This window comes from Dipteris shenzhenensis, chromosome 32 (assembly GCF_047967505.1).
Source record: "Dipteris shenzhenensis isolate YYH24624 ecotype China chromosome 32, Dip_SZ_1.0, whole genome shotgun sequence".
NCBI lineage: Eukaryota > Viridiplantae > Streptophyta > Polypodiopsida > Gleicheniales > Dipteridaceae > Dipteris > Dipteris shenzhenensis.
The window spans coordinates 4,977,599-4,998,238 of NC_141627.1; the positions used below are offsets into that span (position 1 = coordinate 4,977,599).

General features: G+C 40.5%; 1 protein-coding gene and 1 pseudogene across 1 annotated transcript; one reads left to right on the forward strand and one right to left on the reverse strand.

The window, feature by feature from the left end:
- Positions 1–1,126: 1,126 nt before the first annotated feature.
- Positions 1,127–3,770, forward strand: LOC147880213 (basic helix-loop-helix protein A-like). Its single transcript, XM_087370373.1, has 6 exons — positions 1,127–1,209; positions 1,350–1,469; positions 1,708–1,804; positions 2,118–2,174; positions 2,345–3,229; positions 3,354–3,770. Exons 1-6 carry the CDS (start codon positions 1,127–1,129, stop codon positions 3,768–3,770), a joined length of 1,659 nt encoding a protein of 552 aa, XP_087226499.1.
- Positions 3,771–16,521: 12,751 nt separating this feature from the next.
- On the reverse strand, positions 16,522–17,622 carry LOC147880214 (uncharacterized; annotated as a pseudogene).
- Between the last annotated feature and the right edge of the window lie 3,018 nt (positions 17,623–20,640).

Below are 20,640 nucleotides of genomic sequence, written 5' to 3' on the forward strand. Positions count from 1 at the left end.
ATTCATTGTCATTTCATTGCACAATTATCATCCTAAGCATATAGATGGAGAGAGAGAGAGAGAGAGAGAGAGAGAGAGACATGAATGTTTGTTACTAAAAATGTTTTCAATGCAAGAGTTGGGTACGTATCTAGCTCGTAGAAAGAAATCTCCTCATCCCCACCGCAGCCCTAGTCCAGATTCCTCCTCGATTCCTCTCACCATAACAAGTGTTTTTTGTCCTCTTTGGCTTCAGTATTGTCTTGGAGCTCTTATGGAGTTTTCCTAGGCAAAGAGAAGAAAAGAAAAGCGCGCGGAGCTCTTATGGAGTGTTCCTAGGCAAAGAGAAGAAAAGAAAAGCACGCCCCTAAGTTAAAGAGGCTCTTGCGATTGATTTAACTCCTTCCTCTCTTAGTTGAGCTAATGCAAATGCAAGTTACATTTTTGGGAAACATCCTGTGACTTTTGTTGTGGAATTAGTTTTTCATTAGGAGACGGAGCAAGGCGTTCGTTCGGAAGGCGTCCCAGAAGCGATGCTAAGTTTAAATGACTGGGCCTGTTGACTCTGGGCGCCGGAGCATAACGTTGATGAAAATATACGCACGAGCCAAAACTCCACGGCGGCGGAGACTTTGTAGAGATTACGTGAGCTCAGCACTGAGATGACGACGCGCATAACCCACAAATTCCTTAAGACTTTGCAGCGACGTGAAGTTGTGAACTCATCACTGAGGAGCCCTACACCTGCTCTTCATGTTCTTCTGGGAGATCTTGGCGGTTGACGGCTTCACCTTCCGACACAGATCCTGATTCATAAGCACCCCTCCTCCCTCGTTAGTGCTCACTTCTCATCCTCCTCCTCCTCGTCCTCGCCTACCACGATCCCCAATCCCATCATCCATCTCTCATCAGCCGCTCGATCTCCTCTTGCTGCCCCTTGCATATATGCATCACAAATTCACAACCCCTCATTGCCATCTCATCGACCACTGCACCTTTTATGGCCTCTGGTCTAGTCCCCCCTCCCGACCTAGTAGCCCTTCCGACTACCGTCCCTGCCTTCAGCCGCATCAAGCACCTCTTGCAATCCTTAGGATGGTCCTATTGCGCTCTATGGTCGCTCACTCCCGCCTCACGGTAGACACGGATGGCGCTACGTCTCTGGCTTTTACGAGATAAATTAGTACTCGAAGCTTCTCCTCACGCCCTGCACACTGCTGTTCTTCTCCAGTGTGCTAATTAGATTGCGTATAACGAATCTTAGCGTCTCTTCATCATTGTTTCGCCTCGACTATCTAATTATGCTTCCCTTGCGAAATATATCGCAAGCCCAACGGCCTAATTTCACAGTCCTCGATTTTGCTATGCAGGTTATTAAGCTGGTCATACGGTGATGTCAACGAAGGAAAGATGGACGATCCGTTGAAATTGAATCAGCTGCTTGTCTCCTTGGAACTGTACAGCCACTGTATTTTCCCGTTCGGAATCGGGTGAGTCATAGATTGACAGACATTTTTTTTTCCTGTTGTACAATTCCTGTATCCCTTGCGTAACAGTGGACTGAAACGGACGGCCTTACCACATGGATGGGAAGTGATTGTCATGATTGTTCCCATATTAACCTACTTTACTAGTTCAGCACGGAGTAGCCTTTTTTTACTTCCAATTGTCTACCATAAGATTCACATGACTCGTACGCTTGTGCTGATTAATACGACTCCAATGCAGGTTTCCAGGTGCAGCTATGTATACTAAAAGGCACCAATGGGTTTCCGGACTTGATCTTTTGCAAAGCCTACTGCCAGAGCAAACTCGATTCTTCCAGGTCATTAAGCAACCAATGATACTATCTCTACTGTCTACTTCGAAAATGCATCTCTTTCCTGTGAATGCTAACGGTATTGTCTTTTCTGTCCTTGTGCCTGCGCTCATAACATGCCGAGAAACAGGATGCATGCATTCAGGTGAAACAGTCTTTTCTCCTCCTTAGGATTTAAAAACCGCGCCCTGAAATTCAGATTGTCAACACGTTCCAATAGATCACTGTTATATAACGGCATACTTTCGAGTTTATTTGAATTCAACCTAAAAATTCCATGTAGTCTGTATTGAAGAGGCGCATTCTCTGTTGATAGCAGACTATGCTGTGCATACCGTACGAGGATGGAGTGGTGGAGCTCGGCACAACCGATTTGGTTGGTGTTTGTGATATGATATTCTTGTCATTATGTTGCATACGTTGTTGGTCGTTAGTACGCTTCAGCATAGAGGGGCTAGCTATAAGGCTCTAGCTGTATTCCAAAAGCCACCCTTGCAGAATCAAGTGCATGTCTTATTGGTGTATTATACTTGGTTTGCGATGTAGGTGCAAGAGGATCCTCAACTGCTTCGACGCATTTGCACATTTCTATGGCCACAACATCTTCTTGTCCAGTCGTTTCGACGTCCAGCATTACAAACAGGGGCAAGAGACGTCTTTCTTCGCGTTGGACAGCAGGATCTTCAATGCGCAGCTTCGTCCAACTCTTCATCTCGTTCTGAATCCTCCCTCCAAAGCACTCATCCAATGCCATCACCTGTGTTCTCAACTTCCATGGAAGCCCATGGAATCGACGTTCTTGGGCAGCTTCAGCTCGACATTAACACGGTGAGGACAATTGCGGAATCCAATCTTGACGAGGGGGACTTGGCCTTTAGACATACCACAAGCCTCAGTCCCTCGGTTTTCCCAAACATACCTTCTGTCGATCAAACTCATCACGAACTCTATTATCCTGGCATGGAAGTAGGCGAACTCGGACTTCCCGTCATTGTACAGGATGACGAAGCTATGGTAGCGAGACACGTTGGATTGCGTTCATCGGTTGGATCTTTTTCCGCGGAGCCTTCCTTGGAGCCTAACGCTGATCTCGCTATTGGAGTTCCTGGATTTTCTTCCGTCAACACAGGTGCTGTCGGCAAAGAATGTAAAAGCTTCCCTGGAGAAGCTTTAGATTGGCTAAGCATTAGTTCAACACGATCTGCGTTTAAACGTTGGGCATCAACCACTTCTGAATCAGGAATAAGAACCCCTACTTGTAGCTCGCTTTTGAAAAGATGCCTGCTATACTTACTTCCCAAGATGATGGGCGAAACTCTACAAGGATCACAGGAACTGGCTCGTCAACACGTGATGTCTCAGCGCAAACGACGACGACATCAAAATGAATGCCTCAAGGTCCTTCAAACTCTTATTCCAAATCTCAAGAAGGTAAAGCAACAACACTGGTTGTCACATTTTTCCAATATCTACTTAGATTAGGTCTCAAATAAATGTCAATCTCGTTCGCTAATGAGAGAGATATCTCTGAGTCCTCACAATCGTTGTTATGCAGAAGGATAAAGTTTCTGTTCTTGAGCACACTATACATTTCTTGAAAGAGCTTCAGGATCGGGTGGGAGAATTGGAACATCAGAATACCCAGCTCCAGAATGCAGCTAATATTGCTCTACAACCGCAAGGACAAAATTCGCAGGGAACAACCACTGCTTCCGGAAGTTTCGCATCTTATATTCAAAGGATTGAAGTAACTCACGACACAAATAAGCAGCGACCTCTGTTTCAGGTTGAGATGGACTTAATGATCGAGGTAGACGCCGGCTACATGCTCATTAAAGCTCTCAGTGCCCTCAAGCAAATGAAATTGAGTTGTGTCAATGTGGAGGCCAAATCTGAAGGAACCCACTTTAGGGCCAATGTATCAGCGGAATACAAGGTAAATCTCTTGAAGATGTATTTTTTTGCAAAATAACGAACGGGCAAACAACACAACCTTTGAGTTGTCTGACCATACATCTTTTGCTCTTTTTCTTTTGAACGTCCTAGGAAGGTGGAAGGAGAATCCCAAACAGAGATGAGGTACAAAATTTATTGATCAGAAGCCTGGTATAGTATGTAATCTGGCATTCCTTTGCATGACCACAAGATTAAAATACCTCCAAGATGAATTTTGCAAATCTTTCTAACATTGACCACAGTAGTAACTTGTTATGGGATGCCAATTGATAGATCGGAAGGCAGCATATTTAGCTCTCTCTTTCCTGGGTTCATAGCACATCATTTAAGTGTACTCGTTTTATGCGTTGATAATCGCATTCCATTAGGGTGTTTCATTACAAAAAGGGTCCCTTTCTTTGCTTAATGAAGTATTATGAATTAAGGATATAGATCTATGATGACAATTGTTGCCCTCTTAACAACTACAGAGACACACTATGTGGACACTCTCGTTTTCATTTGTATGATTTGGATGGGGCATTTTCCATTTTTATTATTTCAAGTAATAGGGAAACGGAATTTATTCAGTAAAAATTAAGGAGTTACAAATAACAACATAAGGATTTCTAAAGATAAATACATTAATGTCAAAATACCAGCAACATGTTAAAATTTTTGGCAATCCAAACATTTTATTCTCGCCCATTATACTTACATGGAATATGTTATAAGAGAGCCTTGTCTTTTACATTCTCGACCTTTAATCTTTACACCTCGGGATTCAATATGTTATAAAAGACCCATATTGCATGTACGATCATTCAAGGGATATTTGTATTCCTTGTATACCCTTAAATTATCTTTATTTTCTATAAGTCCACAAGAAAATTAAAACCCTTTTATTGATTGAACATGCTATCTTACATATTTGTTAGTGAGCCCCCCATGTCTTTGAATATGTGAAATATAGCTTTGTTCCTTGTTCTCCAAAGAAGAACAACCAATACAACTTGACAAAATATGGAATTTGTGTTGTGGAATAATTGCAATACAATTACAATTACATGGGAAGTATTTTTCTGAAGAAGACTCTCAAATCCAAGAGCACCAATCCCCTTCAGAGGATATTATGACAAGTTCTTTGGATACAATCTCCCCAGAAGAAGATATTAGGAACACTATATTTGGATAAATAACGAGCTTATTGGACTCTGCAAAGTCGTCGACAACATTGATAGGAGAGTGAATGAGGTCTAAGAGTTCCAGAAGTACGAGGATAACCTCCTACGGGCTACTGAAAAGAGCCTTGAAGACCTTTTTACATACACTTACCAATTACAAGAACAACAACTAGTGCCCACAAAATTTTTCATCACTATACCGGGCGGATTTGTGCCAGGCTTCACAAAGCTGAGGCTACATTTTCTATGTGATAGCCAAAATGGCCGTGCACATGTGGTCGAGCAACAGCCAGGCATAACTTTTCACAAGGCAAATTGGAAGAATCTGGACAAGGTGCTACCCTATCTTAGAAAATTGTTCGGCTTGTTGCCCTTGGGGTTGAATCTAGGTGTGCCATTCACTTCAAGAGTGAGCCTAATCATGCCAAACCTATGCAAAATGTTGGCTGAACATGTGCTCGGGTCGGTTGTAATGGCAATGGACATAGCAGGGGTGATTGATAAACTGGTAGAGAAAGTTGGAAAATACCAAGCCCAGATGATTGCTCTCGAGATGCGCAGGAATGGGTATTGGACTTTCTAACAAGGAATAATTGTTTGGGAGAAAAGGAAATTGTGGACACTTTTCATCTCTATAAAATCAACACCCCATGCAACGACGATTCTAGGTGTGCAAGAATCATGAAATGGAGGGAGACCATTATTGATAGGGTGATGCCATTCACTTCATCTATCTTCCTATAAAAAACACTGGCATGCACCCATCTTCATGTACATGTGAGGAACTAATATTCTCACCGTCTTCCATATATGTTCATTTATCTTGAACAGGATTTGTAATGCCAAAGATATTACTGGATGCACATGCACACACTCCAGTGAAACACTTTCAGCTTTGACAATAAATCCCCAAATTCAAAAGAAATAAAAAATGTTAATAGTTCACCTTCAAAGGATTAGAGAGGGGACTATATCTCGTCATTTTCTCATCACTGTGTACAATCTATAGCCACTCACTCCTCTCTTTCTTCAGCCTTGCACTCTCAATATGAGCTAAAAAACTACTAGCCTTATGGGAATTCAAGGGTGATAGATTTTGCTCTTTTTTTCTGCATAATAAACAAAACTGAAGTTAGACAATGCTTATTTTAATTATACAATTTTTTCAAATGTCAATTTAAAATTTCCTTAAATTCTATAAAATAAGGCTTCAAAGACTCATATGCACTTGAGATGGGACACTCTAAAACAATCTAATATGACGACTACAAATTATGTTTGACCACCATTTGCATTCTCATATGTTATGTTTTATGCCTACACAACAAAGGGATGCATAGAATCATTCATATACATCCTATACAATGATACAGAACACATGTTTACAAATTTTATCTATAAAAAAGGGAACAAGAGCTTGCTCTTCAAAATATTGAGACATCTCTTCCAAGGTTTGTTCTCTTGCCTTCAACAAAAAACACTATGGCATATAAAGCAGATAACATTGCACACACACAACAAGACAAAGCAATTATAGATGCGCTTGATAGACACAAAAAATAGCGGGTGCGTCTATAGGTGCAGCTAGAATAGTAAAAATATGGGCGTGTCTATAAGCGCATCTATAAGCACATCTAATAGTGCATCTATTCACGTGTCTACACTGTGCATTAGACGTGGATCTAGATGCCTTTATAAACGCAGAACAAAGAATACAGAAAGTGATATTTTGGTGCAAGTTGAAAAATGTGCATCACTAGTTTTCAGACATTGCCCATGATTACCAAAGCACATAATTTTAATAAAAATATCAATGCTTTTTGGCAAACCCACATACACAAAAATTAAGTGAGGTGAGGAGAATGAGATAATAATATGTAAAATGATTTTGCCAATATCAATGATGGGCTATGGTTTGATCTCATCCTCAATGAGATCAACCCTTGCCAAACTATCTACTTCAAAATCCAAACCAATGTTGAGATCTACAAATACATTCAGCCCACTACTACTTGTGCTACTCATGTGCTCATCAAAATCAGCATCACCAATGGTAGGCTCGTCCTCACGCGTAATGGCCACAATATCTATATCTCCTATCTTATGATCATCCTCCTCTCTCATATCACAAATAATCATCACCTCCATGGCCAGGATCATCCATACGCTCCATATTACTAAATGTACTATACATTACTTTGGAACATGGTGTAATAGGTATGACATGCCACCACCTATTATTATCTGCCATTGGTTGATAGACAACCTAATTCAAACACAAATACAATCATTTTATTTCCTTACATCGAAGGTATCAAATATTTAAAAGTGAGTATTTTTATATGTGTGTACAGTAGCTGTTCACATTGTTGCGGTAGTACTAGTGTGTCCTTCTTGCTTTGCCAAAACTTTGTGGAGTCAATAGTTACAAAGCCACTTGCATGGTGTTTGATTGTTGCATTAGGGCCACACCATATAGCATTGAACATAGTACACTACACCAAGACAAAATCAATTAAATAAGCAATCTAAATTGTTGAAAGCTTCTAAATTATGCATAACATTATATATATCGACCTTGCTCATGCATCCTCTAGCATACTCCCATTCTTCCATTGTGATATGCATCCCCTTGTCTCTCTCTACTCTCTCCATTTCGTCAAGTAGCCAATCCACATGAATATCCTTTAGAAGTGCTCTTAGATGCTGAGGGTATGGCACACGAGATCCGTGATGTGCACGAAAGAGGGCCCTTTCTCCTTGTCTTCTTGCCTTTGCATGCTCGTATCTTGTCACCCATCTTTTCATTACATTACTATTAAGCATGCGATAGGTTGATATTATTAAGCAACTCTATGTCTATTATTTGCTCCATCCTTTTTTTTGAGACATGATAGAGGTCATCCTTAGGTCTTCATCATCTCTCCATAATCGTGGGAGAGAGCTATCCACATCAACAAGAAACTCAGAAATATATACAAGTGACTCTTGTACCAACCAACCCTCGGCCATGCTACTTGCATTCTACCTCACAAAACCCTTCAAGGTGTTCATGAAGCGCTCGAGGAAGAACAACCATCGTGCATGTACAGTGCCGCGTATAGCAATCTCATCCACCAAATGCACTATGAGATGTAGTTGGCTTGTGAGAATAGAACATGGATAGGTCTCCTCCACTAAATAAACCACCTCCACTGACATAACTCGAGCATTCTCAAGCATGGTGGGATCTATTTCCTTTGAGCTTACATACCTAGAAAGGGAAAAGTACACCATATTAGCAATATGAAAACCTTGCATGGAACATTGATATGCTTCACATTTTGTATCCTGTAAAGTACCTCACAAGCTCTCCCATGTTGTAAATACAATCCTTCCCATCCTTCGATGCACTACGAGAAATGCTAGTAGGTAGTATGAACTGAACACATGAGGAATGGTTGATTAATTCTTCTAGTTCACTCACAAATTTAAAAGGAAAAAGATATCGTGCACACAAAATACTTCCTTGGAGCATCTTGTGCCAATCATCAGATTTCAAGCCATATAATTTCTCTACACCTCTTTTCTTGCTCTTTGTGAAGGCCCCCTTCAAACACCTCATGCATCCAGTGGGAGTACGAATTGTAGTGATAGCTCGCTTTACCACCACCATCTCTAGCTTTGATAACCTCCATGGTGCATGAGGTGAAAAGACATGCCCATTTGGCCTCTCTTGTGACCAAGCTTCATGCATCATCCCTGTGGTGCGTGGATCCTCCCTTATGCCTACAGAATCTCATGTCCCATTCAAATGTTTCCAAATGGTAGATGTCACGTTCTTGAAGATATGCATGGGATCAAGTAGGTGATTGATATTGAGGTGGGACCAATATGGTAGTCGATAAAAGATGGAGTATCTAAACAAAAGATGGTGTTAGCGTGCAATCTTTATTTCCATTCAATATAGCGCAGTAGTTACAAATCCTTACCGGCTCATGCCAAGTGGTGGAGGAGTCATGGAACCATCCCAAATTCTCATCCAATCTCCTGCAGTAAGTGACTATGGGGGGACTTCATTCCAAGGGGCGACATATCTAGGATGATCAGGTGGGAGAAATCGATGGTGATTCTCATAGATGACCTTATTCAATGCATCTGCCCATAAGGCAACTAGCGAAGGACCACAAACAGGACATGCATGGTAACTCGATGTAGTGAGACCTAAACAATAGATACAATTAAGAGTTCAAGGTGGGTTCAAGGTGCCACATTGATTGCCTACTCATACTTAAAAGTTCAATGCTTACCTGAACACTCGCCATAGCCTAGGAAGTCATGCATCATCCACATCAAGACTACTTTGCAATTGAAGTCTCGTGACGTGTCACACACCGTTCTTTCAGAATCACGATCAAAATTGTAGCAAGATAATAATCACGAATGAACAAGAAGAGAGATTGCAGTATGAATCAAACTGATGAGTCTTTCAATAATTTTGGAGAAGAATCACTCCGTGAAGGAGCTTGATACCACCCATCCACCCTCGAGCTATCTCACTCTCACTCTCACTCTCACTCTCACTCGCGTGAAGATGTTCAAATTAGATGATCAAATGATCAAATCTCAATCACACTCTCACTCTCAAAATATCTTGATCGTATCTTCTTCTTTGCACTGCCTCGATTCGCGTGCGCTATTGTCACTTTCACAGTGCCTCGATATGCCTGCCTTCTCTTCACTCGAGCAATCTCGAGATGTGTGCCTTTTCTGTTTTGCTCAGCCTCGATATGCATGCGTTGGATTGTGTGTTCTCCTTCTCACGATCTCCTCTTCTTTTATAGCCTTTCACGACTCCAAAAAAAGACGGCCAAAAGCCCCCAAATTCGGCCAAAAATAGCTTTTCTTGAAAAGCGTGCGTGTGCTTTTCACCTTCTTTTAGCATGTGCTTTTGATAGCAAACGCGTACGGAATCTCGACGTCTCTTTTTAACAGCCCTGTTCGGAGCATCACCACACCTGTCTCGTAGATCCAATGGACAAACTCAATAGCTCATCTCGAAGATCGGACCCTCTTCTTTCCCTTTGCATTTGACCTTTTATGGCTAATTCTTCCATCTCGACCTCCGTCTAATGCTTGCAACTCTTGACACGGAAATCTAGATGCACTTTTAGCTCAAAACCACTTTGTTAGCAACTTCTGACCTCCATATAGGCATGCAAATAAGTGAACCACAAATTCTTCACTAGGACAAAGTTTTTCTACTCAACAAGATCTAAAATTCTCTCATACAGAGTTTCTTCAAATTATTTCTCTAACCAACTCAAAATCAAGCCGCAAAATCCAGCCGACACCATAATGGACAAAAACCAAAATTTTTCAACCAACACCAAACTTTCCCAAAACATCAAAACCATCCTTTTTGAACACTATCTGTGATATATATTCCAAAATATTTCATATACAAAATTGGAGCGTCGCATGACGAGGGAGGCGTGCTGACATGATGTACCTCGATACCTCTCCAAAGTATCTCTAGCTCATCAATCAAAGGCTCTAGATAAACATCAGGATTTTTGACTTTATGTTTTTCTAGAATTAGAAGGGATAACATAACATGTCCTTTCTTAATCGCCATAGAGGGTGGAAGATTATAATTCACCAATATCACTAGCCATACACTGTAAGAGGTGCTTTTGAGACCAAATGGGTTCACACCGTCCATACCCAATCCAAGTCTCAAGTTCCTAGGTTCTTTCTTGAAGCTTGGCCATGTGTCTTCAATATATTGCTTCCATGCAGGAGTGTCTGCGAGAGTTCTCCACTTGCCATCAATTGATCAGTGGGAGGAATGCCATGACATGAACTCTGCAATGGATATTGCACTTAAACATATGTTGGATGCAAGGGATTATGGGAAATTATCATAGAACCTTACGAGGCACATCCAAAGTTTTGAGATCTACTATATATCTTACCTCTCCACAAGTAGGACACTCTCTTGCATCCTTATGTGGTCCACGAAACAGAACACAATTGTTGGCACACGCATGGATGCGCTTGTTATCCAATCCTCCAAGAAAGGTCACATGTTGCCTTGCCATATCTCTTGAGGTCGGTAATTTATTCTCCCTTGGAAGCAATTTACACAATAGCCTACACGTGAAGACCATAAATGAGAAAAAGAATTCGAGTAATTGACCCACTAGCATAATTCACCATGTTTGCAAAATACTTGAAAGCTTACTTGAGTAATGCATTCAAACTTGCATTGCTCCATCCATAGATGGTTTGCAAGTTTAGGAACTCAAGGGGGGCACGTAGAATAGAGAATGTGCACCCCTCAAATAGTGGAGTCGATGCTGCAGTAAAAAGATCATCCTGCTTCATGCTATCATCCCTACCTGAGGACTGATGGACATATAAATCCCGCACCATATCATCAAACACCTCCTTCTCCATGGCCTCATGAGGTAATGGTGGAGGGCTACTATCACCATCACTCTATGCATCCGTAACTGTCCCTGCTAAAGATCCCACTTCATATTGTTGATGCTTCTCCTCCTCACGATGAGCATAGGGCAACGTGTGGCACTGCATCCTATATCAAATTAAAAAAGGATCATATATCAAACACATGAACACCCATAAGTATCTCAATCAACCTTAACGCTTTAACACTTACCATGTTTATGGTCGCATCCCATTCTCTGTAATTTGAGATGTGAGTGAGTGTAATTTTGCATGCACGATACATGTTTCCTCAACATCGATCACACATACATTTGATTTTTTGCTCCAACCACATTTCGCGATGGTGGATACGGAGGGATTTATCCTCACTGGAGCTACTTATTGAAGATGAAGACATCCTCCAGATAAACAACCCAAAAAATGTATTCTTGCATGAGTTGTAAATGTCAAAACTCTGTGTCGCATCTAAAAGCGCATCTAACACCGTGTCTGCATTGTGGAACGCATCTATAGGCATGTCAATACACAGTGTAGACGTGCTCATAGATGCACTTTTAGCTGCTCTGATAGACATGCTTTTAGATGCGCAGACTGCGAATTGATTTTCGAACCTACTTTTAGCACGTTTGCTTTCCTTCACATACTTTTAGCATCGCGCGGCTTGCTTTCCTATTAACATACATAGCTCCAGGCATCCACACTCATCTCCAAGCACCCACACTCATCTCTAGGCTTACACACTCATCTCTAGGCTTACACACTCATCCCCAAGCATACAAGAGAAGAGGGTGAACAAGGAAGAGAAGAAGGAGAAGCAGCTTTGAAGGAAGAAAAGAAGCTTCCATACCTCTATCCAAGGTAAGTCTCTTGGTGGTTGGTCTTCTTTGGAAGTTGCTCTCCTTGGATTCGTCCATTTTCGTATGCAGGGAAGGGATGTTTTTGGTACTAGTGTTGTTCTTTTTGGGATTGGGCACATGTCCTTTTTAGCTTCTTTTCTTAAGACATCTGTCGGAGCACGTCTACAGATGCATCTAACAATACGTCCAATTTTTAGAAAAATAGATAGCCATGCCTATAGACGCACTGTTAGACGCGTCTATAGATGCGCTCCGACAGTTTTCTTATGTTTTCTTATGTTTTATTCCCTTTCCCCTTCCCCTTCCCCTTTCCCCTTCCCCTTCCTTCTCTTTCCTTTCTTCTTTGCATGCATGTTTAAGTCGAATTTTCAATGCCTTAAGCATTCGTGAGGAAATAAGGATTGCATGAATGATAAAAATAAGTGATTGCATGAGGGCGGGTCCAAGAAAGAGGAAAATTGGACTGAAGCATGAGGGTGGGATAAAGAAAGAGGGCATGCATGATGGAGCATTCTTTTTCTCTCTTTTTTCTCCTCTTTGCTCCTCTCTTTTCCCCTCTCTTTTCCCCTCTATTTTCCTCTATTTTCTCCTCTCTTTCCTTCTCTTTTTTCCTCTCTTTTTCTCTCTTATCTCCTCTCTTTTTCTCTCTTTTTTCTCCTCTCTTTTCCTCTCTTTTCTCCTCTCTTTCCTTCTCTTTTTTCCTCTCTTTTTCTCTCCTATCTCCTCTCTTTTTCTCTCTTTTTTCTCCTCTCTTTTTACCTCTTTTCCCCTCTCTTTTCTCTCTTTTCTCCTCTCCTTTTCTCTCTTTTCCTCTCTTTTCTCCTCTCTTTCCCCCTCTCTTTTCTCCTCTCTTTCCTTCTCTCGTTTTCTCTTTTATCCTCTCTTTTCTCTCTTTCTTCTCCTCTCTTTCCTTCACTCTTTTCCTCTCTTTCCCCCTCTCTTTTCCTCTATTTTCTCCTCCCTTTCTTTCTCTCTTTTTCTCTCTTTTCTCCTCTCTTTTTCTCTCTTTTTCTCTCTTTTCTCCTCTCTTTCCCCCTCTTTTTTCTCCTCTCTTTCCTTCTCTTTTCCTCTCTTTTCCCCTCTCTTTTCCCCTCTCTTTTCCTCTCTTTTCCCCTCTCTTTTCTCCTCTCTTTCCTTCTCTCTTTTTCCCCGTGCAAAGCTTCAATAGCCTGACATTGAGCAAGCAAATACAGACTTCTGCCACTCCAATTCAAAGAATGCAGGAGTCTATAAATGCTTGCTTAATGTCAGGCTGTCACTCTATTTTTTCTTTTGCCCCAATGATTGCATGCATGATGGAAAGAGGGCATGCTCGATGGTAATCTTCTTGTTTTCTTTTCTTCAGTTCATCATGTGGCTAGGAAGCCCTTCAGCCTCACTTGATCTTCGAGATGCCATCTTTCGAGAGTTATATAACATTTTGGGCACCCTCCCACTCCTGGGGAGTTATACACATACATGACGGATACTCTAATTAACACCCCCCAAGAGTTGGTAGTACAGACTCCAAACCACCCCAACCCCACACCAGCTGAGATTACTCTTATGGAGTAGAGATAGCCCAGCAAGCTACAGAGCTACACTCCTTCTGCCCAACCATCAAGAGTCCCTTCTCCCCTATGGTCTAGTGTCCCTTCTCCCCACTCATTAGCACTCCCCTCTCCACTGCGGCGGTTTGGAGCCCCCTCTCCCCCCCTGCGGTCAAGAGGCCCTTCTTCCTCGCAAAGCCGCCAGCGTACTCCCGTGTAGTCGAGAGTCGCTTCTCCAGATACGAGTGGCCAACATACTAGCTCAACATGATAGGGTAGCACGCGTAGTAGTAGGGAGAGCAGTGGGGGATGCATGGCACATTGCTTTGGGGGGGTAATGGTGGGGGCGAGGATGATTCAGATGATGTAGATGTGCCATAGGGTAATGGTACGATCTTCTATGACATCACTCAAACAGGAGGCATCTTGTTGGATGCACGGGGGAAGGCAAAGAAGGGAGCAAGGACGCAGAGAGCTTAGATTAGTTGTAGAAGTAGTGCTAGCTACTCTTTTTTGTACTTGAAGCCATTGGCTTGGCTTTGTGCCTCTCTTGTATATACACTCCTCTTATTTTTTGTACTTGAAGCCATAGGATGTGGCTTGGCTTCGTGCTATATGTACATACAAGCACTTTTTGGGCTATGAATTAATATACACTCCTCTTTTTTTTTTTTCTTTCAATTTCCTTGTGCAATGTTCTATCAATGAATGCCTTGTGAACTAAATGTTTTGGAGTTGTAATGTTTTATTCGGAATTGTAATCATCGGCTATAGACATGCTTGGAATCGTGCTAATTAAAATGTGGTTGGCTGTCAAAATTGAATTGCAACCTGTGGAAATGGGATTCTTGTAACCATGCAACATACACAATATACATAGAATTCTATTCAACCACACAAAATTTTGCATTTATTTAAAAAAAAAAATTCTACAAAGCCTCTATATGTGTGTCTATGAACTCATCTTTCTATTTTTTTAAAATTTCTATAGAGCGTCTAAAAGCGCATCTATAGGTGCGTCTATAAGCATGTCTTTTGGTCATATAAACGCGTCTATAGACGCAGGTCTATAGATTCACAAATAGATGCGCAAATAGACATGCCCATAAGTTTTTTTTTAGTTAAGAAAACGCATCTGTGTGCGCCTCTATGGGTGCTTTGTGTTGTTGTGACAATTGAGAATAAATGGAACGTTCATTTTTTAAAGAAAGGATTTGAATTTTTTTCTCTTGAAGTTAAAAGCACTATCACACAATATCCTTCTTTTTAAAAAAATCATGCAAAAAAGAGGCATGAAAATAACAGTGTCTTTCATAGCAAATTTGAAAATGATCAATATTTATGTAATTCTAAAAAGTTGGGCAGTTATTTTGTACAATGATATGTTGAAGAAGATGAAATTTTTAGTATAGCTACACAACCAAACAATGTACGTGAACTCTCTCAATTTGCAAGTGCATCCTCTTCTGTGTCAATACCTATAGTTTCATCATAATCAAGGTCATCATCACGATTCAATGATGGTTTAGAAGTGGATTTTTGATCCTCCTTGACACTATCAACAAGAACTTCCTCTTTGTCCATATGAAGGCCTAATGCTCGTTCTATTTGAAAAACATTGTGAGTTCAACAACATGTGTGGCATAGGCTTAAACCTTCTCAAAGAGGATGTCTATTGTCTTCTTCCTTAGACATCCATCATTTGTAATTTGAAATCATAAACAAGTATGTCTACTTATTCAAAATCAAAGACACCCAATTGTGGCTAGTTTTTGGTAGACATTTTCCTTTTTGGACATGCAACTCATTCAAGAATGTATCTGCCTTTCAAAGGATTAGCAAGTGTAGTCCTAAACCATTGCATAACAATGGAACTAGTCACACATGGCCCTCAAGTTGCATGGAATGTTGAATTTCTACCACTTTTGCAATCCTGAATGCATGTCCAAGAGGGTCCTTCTCTTAAGCCTTTTGGCACTTCTAGGAGTCAAATTTGAGGCCACCTTACTGACATTGGAAATTACTTGTTGAAATTGTCACAAAAATTGTCCTTGTGTCTAGATTCAAATACCACATCATCTATAGATATATTATGTCTTGAGTCTCTCGTATTGCCTCCCAAAGTGACTCCAAAAGTAGTAACGTATCTCTTACATAAGGGCTTTTGAAATTCCTCTAGTAAAAAATAACATTTACATTATGGGATTTATAAAATTCATAAAATTTTATAGAGGGGGTGTAAAAAATTTGTAAAAATAGCTTACATAGGGGTTAACAAAAGAATCCTCGAATGCACGTGATATAGGCATATTACACTAAGTGAACCCCCCCGAGTTTTTTTGTTTACTCAAACTAATGCGTGTGCAGAGGTATGGGCATGTACGTGAGTACATACACATTTCCACACATACAAAAGTGCTTAATTCAAAAAATCCCTTTTTTTGTTGACTCAAACTAATGCATCCCATGAGCTAGGATTGATTGTGCTACACGAACTATGCTTTACACTAAAAGAATGCCCATGCTTTTATATGCACACAAGATGTGTGTGTGTGTGTGTGTGTGTGTGTACCAAGCCCATAGTCTCAGCATCTTCTATGTCCACTCCATCATTAACCAAGCTATCTTTCCATTGGCTCTTTGGCCAAAAGTCATGACTAAGTTTCTCATGTTATACAATGGGCTTCTCCATGCAAGAAATAAATGTCTCCCACTACTGAATGACAAGTGCTATCCACTTTGAATATGAATTCCTGCCTATATTGTTACCAAGATAAGATCTCCAATATTCCACATGCTTCTTGATTCTGCAAATTATAACATCTTTCTCATTCAAGTACGTTCTTATAGGAACAGCATTAGGAATTCCTTATGGTAGCATTGCTCTACCTTCTGCATCATGTTTCCATAATTTAATACCTTCTAGTGGCTTCCATTGACCTGATTTTGGATGCATCATATATTGGAACACTGGATCACCATCACGCATGAGAAACCCAAACTGCAATGGTTTTGAATGACCCACTAAGGCCTCTTTTCCTTCGCACAAGTATCGCTTTACAAATGTTTTGACATCAGGAACGTCTTGAATTACAAATGGGGATGGACGAGAGGTTTGGCATTCATTAAAAGATCGCATCAGATGAGGAAATGTGAAAGTACAACTCGTTCTTAGTTTCTCTGAGAATCTACTAAACAATGCATCGAGGTCCGCATGTGTATGCCCCACCATCAAGAACCCTAGTTAGATCATTTGAAAGACTCCACGTGCAACAAGGAGGCATAAGAATGCAAACAAGTATCTATTTTTATTCTCAAAACCACAGTTGTCTACTTGTAAGAGTAGTACTCATGGAAGTTGCTTCTACCCTTTACTGGATGAAGTTATCCTCGAACTTGTTGTAGCTTAAACATTATATTTATTTAGTTCTCTTGTTGAAAGTCCATCTTCATGCATGTGGTAGTCTAATGCATCTCTAGACATCAATGCAGAGAATAAATTGACTTCTGCTACCATGCTTGTTTGAAATATCACCATACATGTGCTTGTCTAACCTCTCAAGGTTTTGCAAACATAGTGACAATGAACCAATAGTGAAATTAGGGTCATTCATCCAATACTGTAAGGAGAAGTTTCCATATGCCAATTGCCCATGTCCATGAGTGAGCATCCCTATTAAGGCTACAAGAAGTTGCATGATACGATTCAATGATTTTGTTATAGGTTGTAGCCTTGGTATGCAAGTCTTCATTTGATCCATCTTGTCATGAATGATTCAAGGATTCTGCTTTGGGTCCAACTCTAAAGACAACCTCCATGCATAATATAGACTTTGCAAGACATTTTCTACAAACTGTGTGCTCATCTCTTTAGCAACAACCGTTTCCACTCACCTTCTATCTTTGGTCTTTCTAGCTTCATTTTAAGTTCAGAGCAAGTGTTGCACTTGGAGAATGTGTTTGTCTTTGATAGACTAACTTGTTTGAATACAGTTCTCCATAATTTGCTGAATGTTGACCTTGACAAAGGCTTGTACTTTAACCCATCCATTGTTTTGTTGACTTCTTGCCAAATATCCACTTGCTTGTATATGGACGGGATGACCATTTGTGTCTAACGTTCACTTGTCACCATTGTACGACTTTTATGGGGTATTTTATCTACATTATACTCAACAAGCAATTGAATCACAACTTTCCCAACCTCCACATGCCTCATTCTATTTCGTATTATCTCCTTATTTCCATGGATAGCATTTCGCACTCCAAGATCATATTGATTCTTATACCTATAGAAGGTTGTCTTTGTAATTCCTCGTATTATGTACCAAGCCTTGCAATAAACATTCATATTTCCTATGAAGAATGTCAATCCACTTGTATGGGCTCTTCTAGCCACAATGATTCCTAAAATCCTTGTATTCTACAATCATAAGCTTCTTTGGAGCGCCCGCCCTCGACCCTCTTGGATGTTTGTAGGTTGTAAATGTTATTTTACACGATCAGCAAAACATTGACCCCAGTATTCTTATCGCTCATTCAAAACAATTTCTCGATCAGCAACTTGACAGCAACATCCTTTGCAACAATCAATAGAACCCTTTGGATAGCCCTGGGGGTAGTCTTCATGGCCAAACATGTTTCACTTTCATTGTTTTCCTTCTTTTTCCTATTTATCATCTTATATGGACGTTTGATGTTTGATGTTTGCCCCATGTAACTCATCAGTAGAAAGGAAAAACTGTGCAACATTGTCCTCATTTTCAAAAGGTTCTCTTAGCAACAACCTACTCGCATCCTCGAATGTAAGTTGTTCAATTGGCCATTTTAGCAACTTCACCTGAAGACCATCCTATATAGACTGATTACTAGCACCATCTTGCATAATCACTTGAGAAGTGGCTATCCCCAGGTGATCATCCCCTAACTCTTTAGAATCAATTGCTTCAAATGGATGCACAAAAAGTATGTGACCCTCCCCTTACTTTGTTTCCAAATGTTGTGACCATAAGAAAACTTTTCTCCCCACACAATCATCTCTACTTTCCATTTGTCCTTCCCCTAGTATCATGTTACAAGCCTGTCCTTGCATAGACCTTAAACAAGAAAAATGAAAAAAACATCAGAGCCATTGAAGCTAACCACTTGTGATAAGAAATAGTTTATACATAATCCAATCCTTTATAATGAGAGTATGTGCATGCCCACAAACCTAAAGGTTGTGTCACAACATTTGGTATATGTGTGCTAGTTCCTGAGGTTGCCTTTGATAAGGGTTGTATTGCATTAGAATGCCAACACACAATACTACCAAGTTCCTCTTTGACATAAGATAAACCAATGTTAGGGTATGGAAGCTCAACATCAAAAGCTGTACAGCAAACATCAATAGAAATTGATATCACCCCATTTCCTAATGGTTAGAAGTGGCAAGAACCATTTGGATCAATTGAAATAATTGTCCCCTCTTCTACCTTCAATCCATCCTTTAGTAGAACAACTTTGCATTCTGGCTCATATTGTGCCATCTCTCTCTCTCTATCTCTCTCTCTCTCTCTCTCTCTCTCTCTCTCTCTCTCTCTCTCTCTCTTTGTGACTTAGTGTGTTAATTTGAGCAATGGATTTGACCAATGTGTGCCTATGAGTGGTAGTGTGTGTCTTGCATTAAAATCACATGGTAGTGGGCACACTCGTAGACACCCACTTCCACCCACTCTCTCTCTCTCTCTCTCTCTCTCTCTCTCTCTCTCTATGATATGAAATGGATCTTGAGTCGATATGAGAAGTGGGGCATCAAACATAATCACCAAGCTTTGCAAATTGACCTTAGGTTGATTTGATGATCTCTCTCTCTCTCTCTATTACGAAAATTATATTTTTTGATATATCTTGCTTTGGATATTATTACTTTAGTCAAGTGTGACTATGGCAAAGCACTCCATATGAGCACACCGGACGCGGCAGGGGTCCTAGTGGATACTTTGTGTGGTTAGTTGGGGGTGCCTGATTAGCTTGTGTTTTGCCATGCTAGATGGTTAGTATTGTGGGTGATTCCATGTTAATACTAATGTCGCTAGTGTTATTGGTGTTGTGCTTGATTATTGTGCTTTGAGTGCGGTTATGTTGGGATCGGTTGATTTGGTGATTCGTTCAATCGATTGTTAATAACTAATGTAATTGGCGGCTTGAGTACAGGTGATGGAACTCATAGCGAGGATTGGAGTTAGTGCGATGGTACCGATCGAGGTGTCGCACAGCACATTATATATGGCCATGGGCCAAATTTTGTATTTGTTTTATTATTGCAAGTTTGAGTAATATATTTTGTAGTGGACATAATTCATTTTGGGCCCTAAGATGGCCATGTAAAGCAAATCCCTCATTTTTGGATGAGAGGGATAATTTTCGCTCCTTGGTGCTTTTATGAAATATCATAAATACTCTAGATGAGGAAGCATGACCCACTCATCTAGGGGGGGAGATTGTACCCAGTCTGCTATCGTTCTCGTGGTGTGATTGTGCTTTTCTTCTCCAATTGATTAAGTGGTGAATTTGTGTGAACAGAATTACCTTTTGGTTTCAATGGTATCAGAGCTTTGGTGACGCTCTTATGCCAGAGAAAGAAAAGAAAATATCCCTTGTGTGGAAATCGAAAGAAGGAGCAGATCTATGGAGTGCAGAGAGATTCAAGGAATTCAGGACATGTGAAAAGTGGCATGTTAGAAAGGTACATAGTTCATGAGAAAATGAGAAGTTCTCTATGGATGTGATAGCTTTGCCACCACTTAGAAAGGAGCTAATCGTGAATTATGGGAGCAATACAGGACGGATTTATCGAGACCTGCATCTAAGGTCATGGACCTTTTTTTTTTTTTAAATTGTGT

What these genes read in the sequence shown, in the direction of transcription:
- LOC147880213 (XM_087370373.1), top strand. Translation starts at nt 1,127, where the DNA reads ATGGCGCTACGTCTCTGGCTTTTACGAGATAAATTAGTACTCGAAGCT. An exon ending in CACACTGCTGTTCTTCTCCA is followed by an intron (nt 1,210 to 1,349) that starts GTGTGCTAATTA and finishes TTTGCTATGCAG; the next exon opens with GTTATTAAGCTGGTCATACG. An exon ending in AGCTCGGCACAACCGATTTG is followed by an intron (nt 2,175 to 2,344) that starts GTTGGTGTTTGT and finishes TTTGCGATGTAG; the next exon opens with GTGCAAGAGGATCCTCAACT.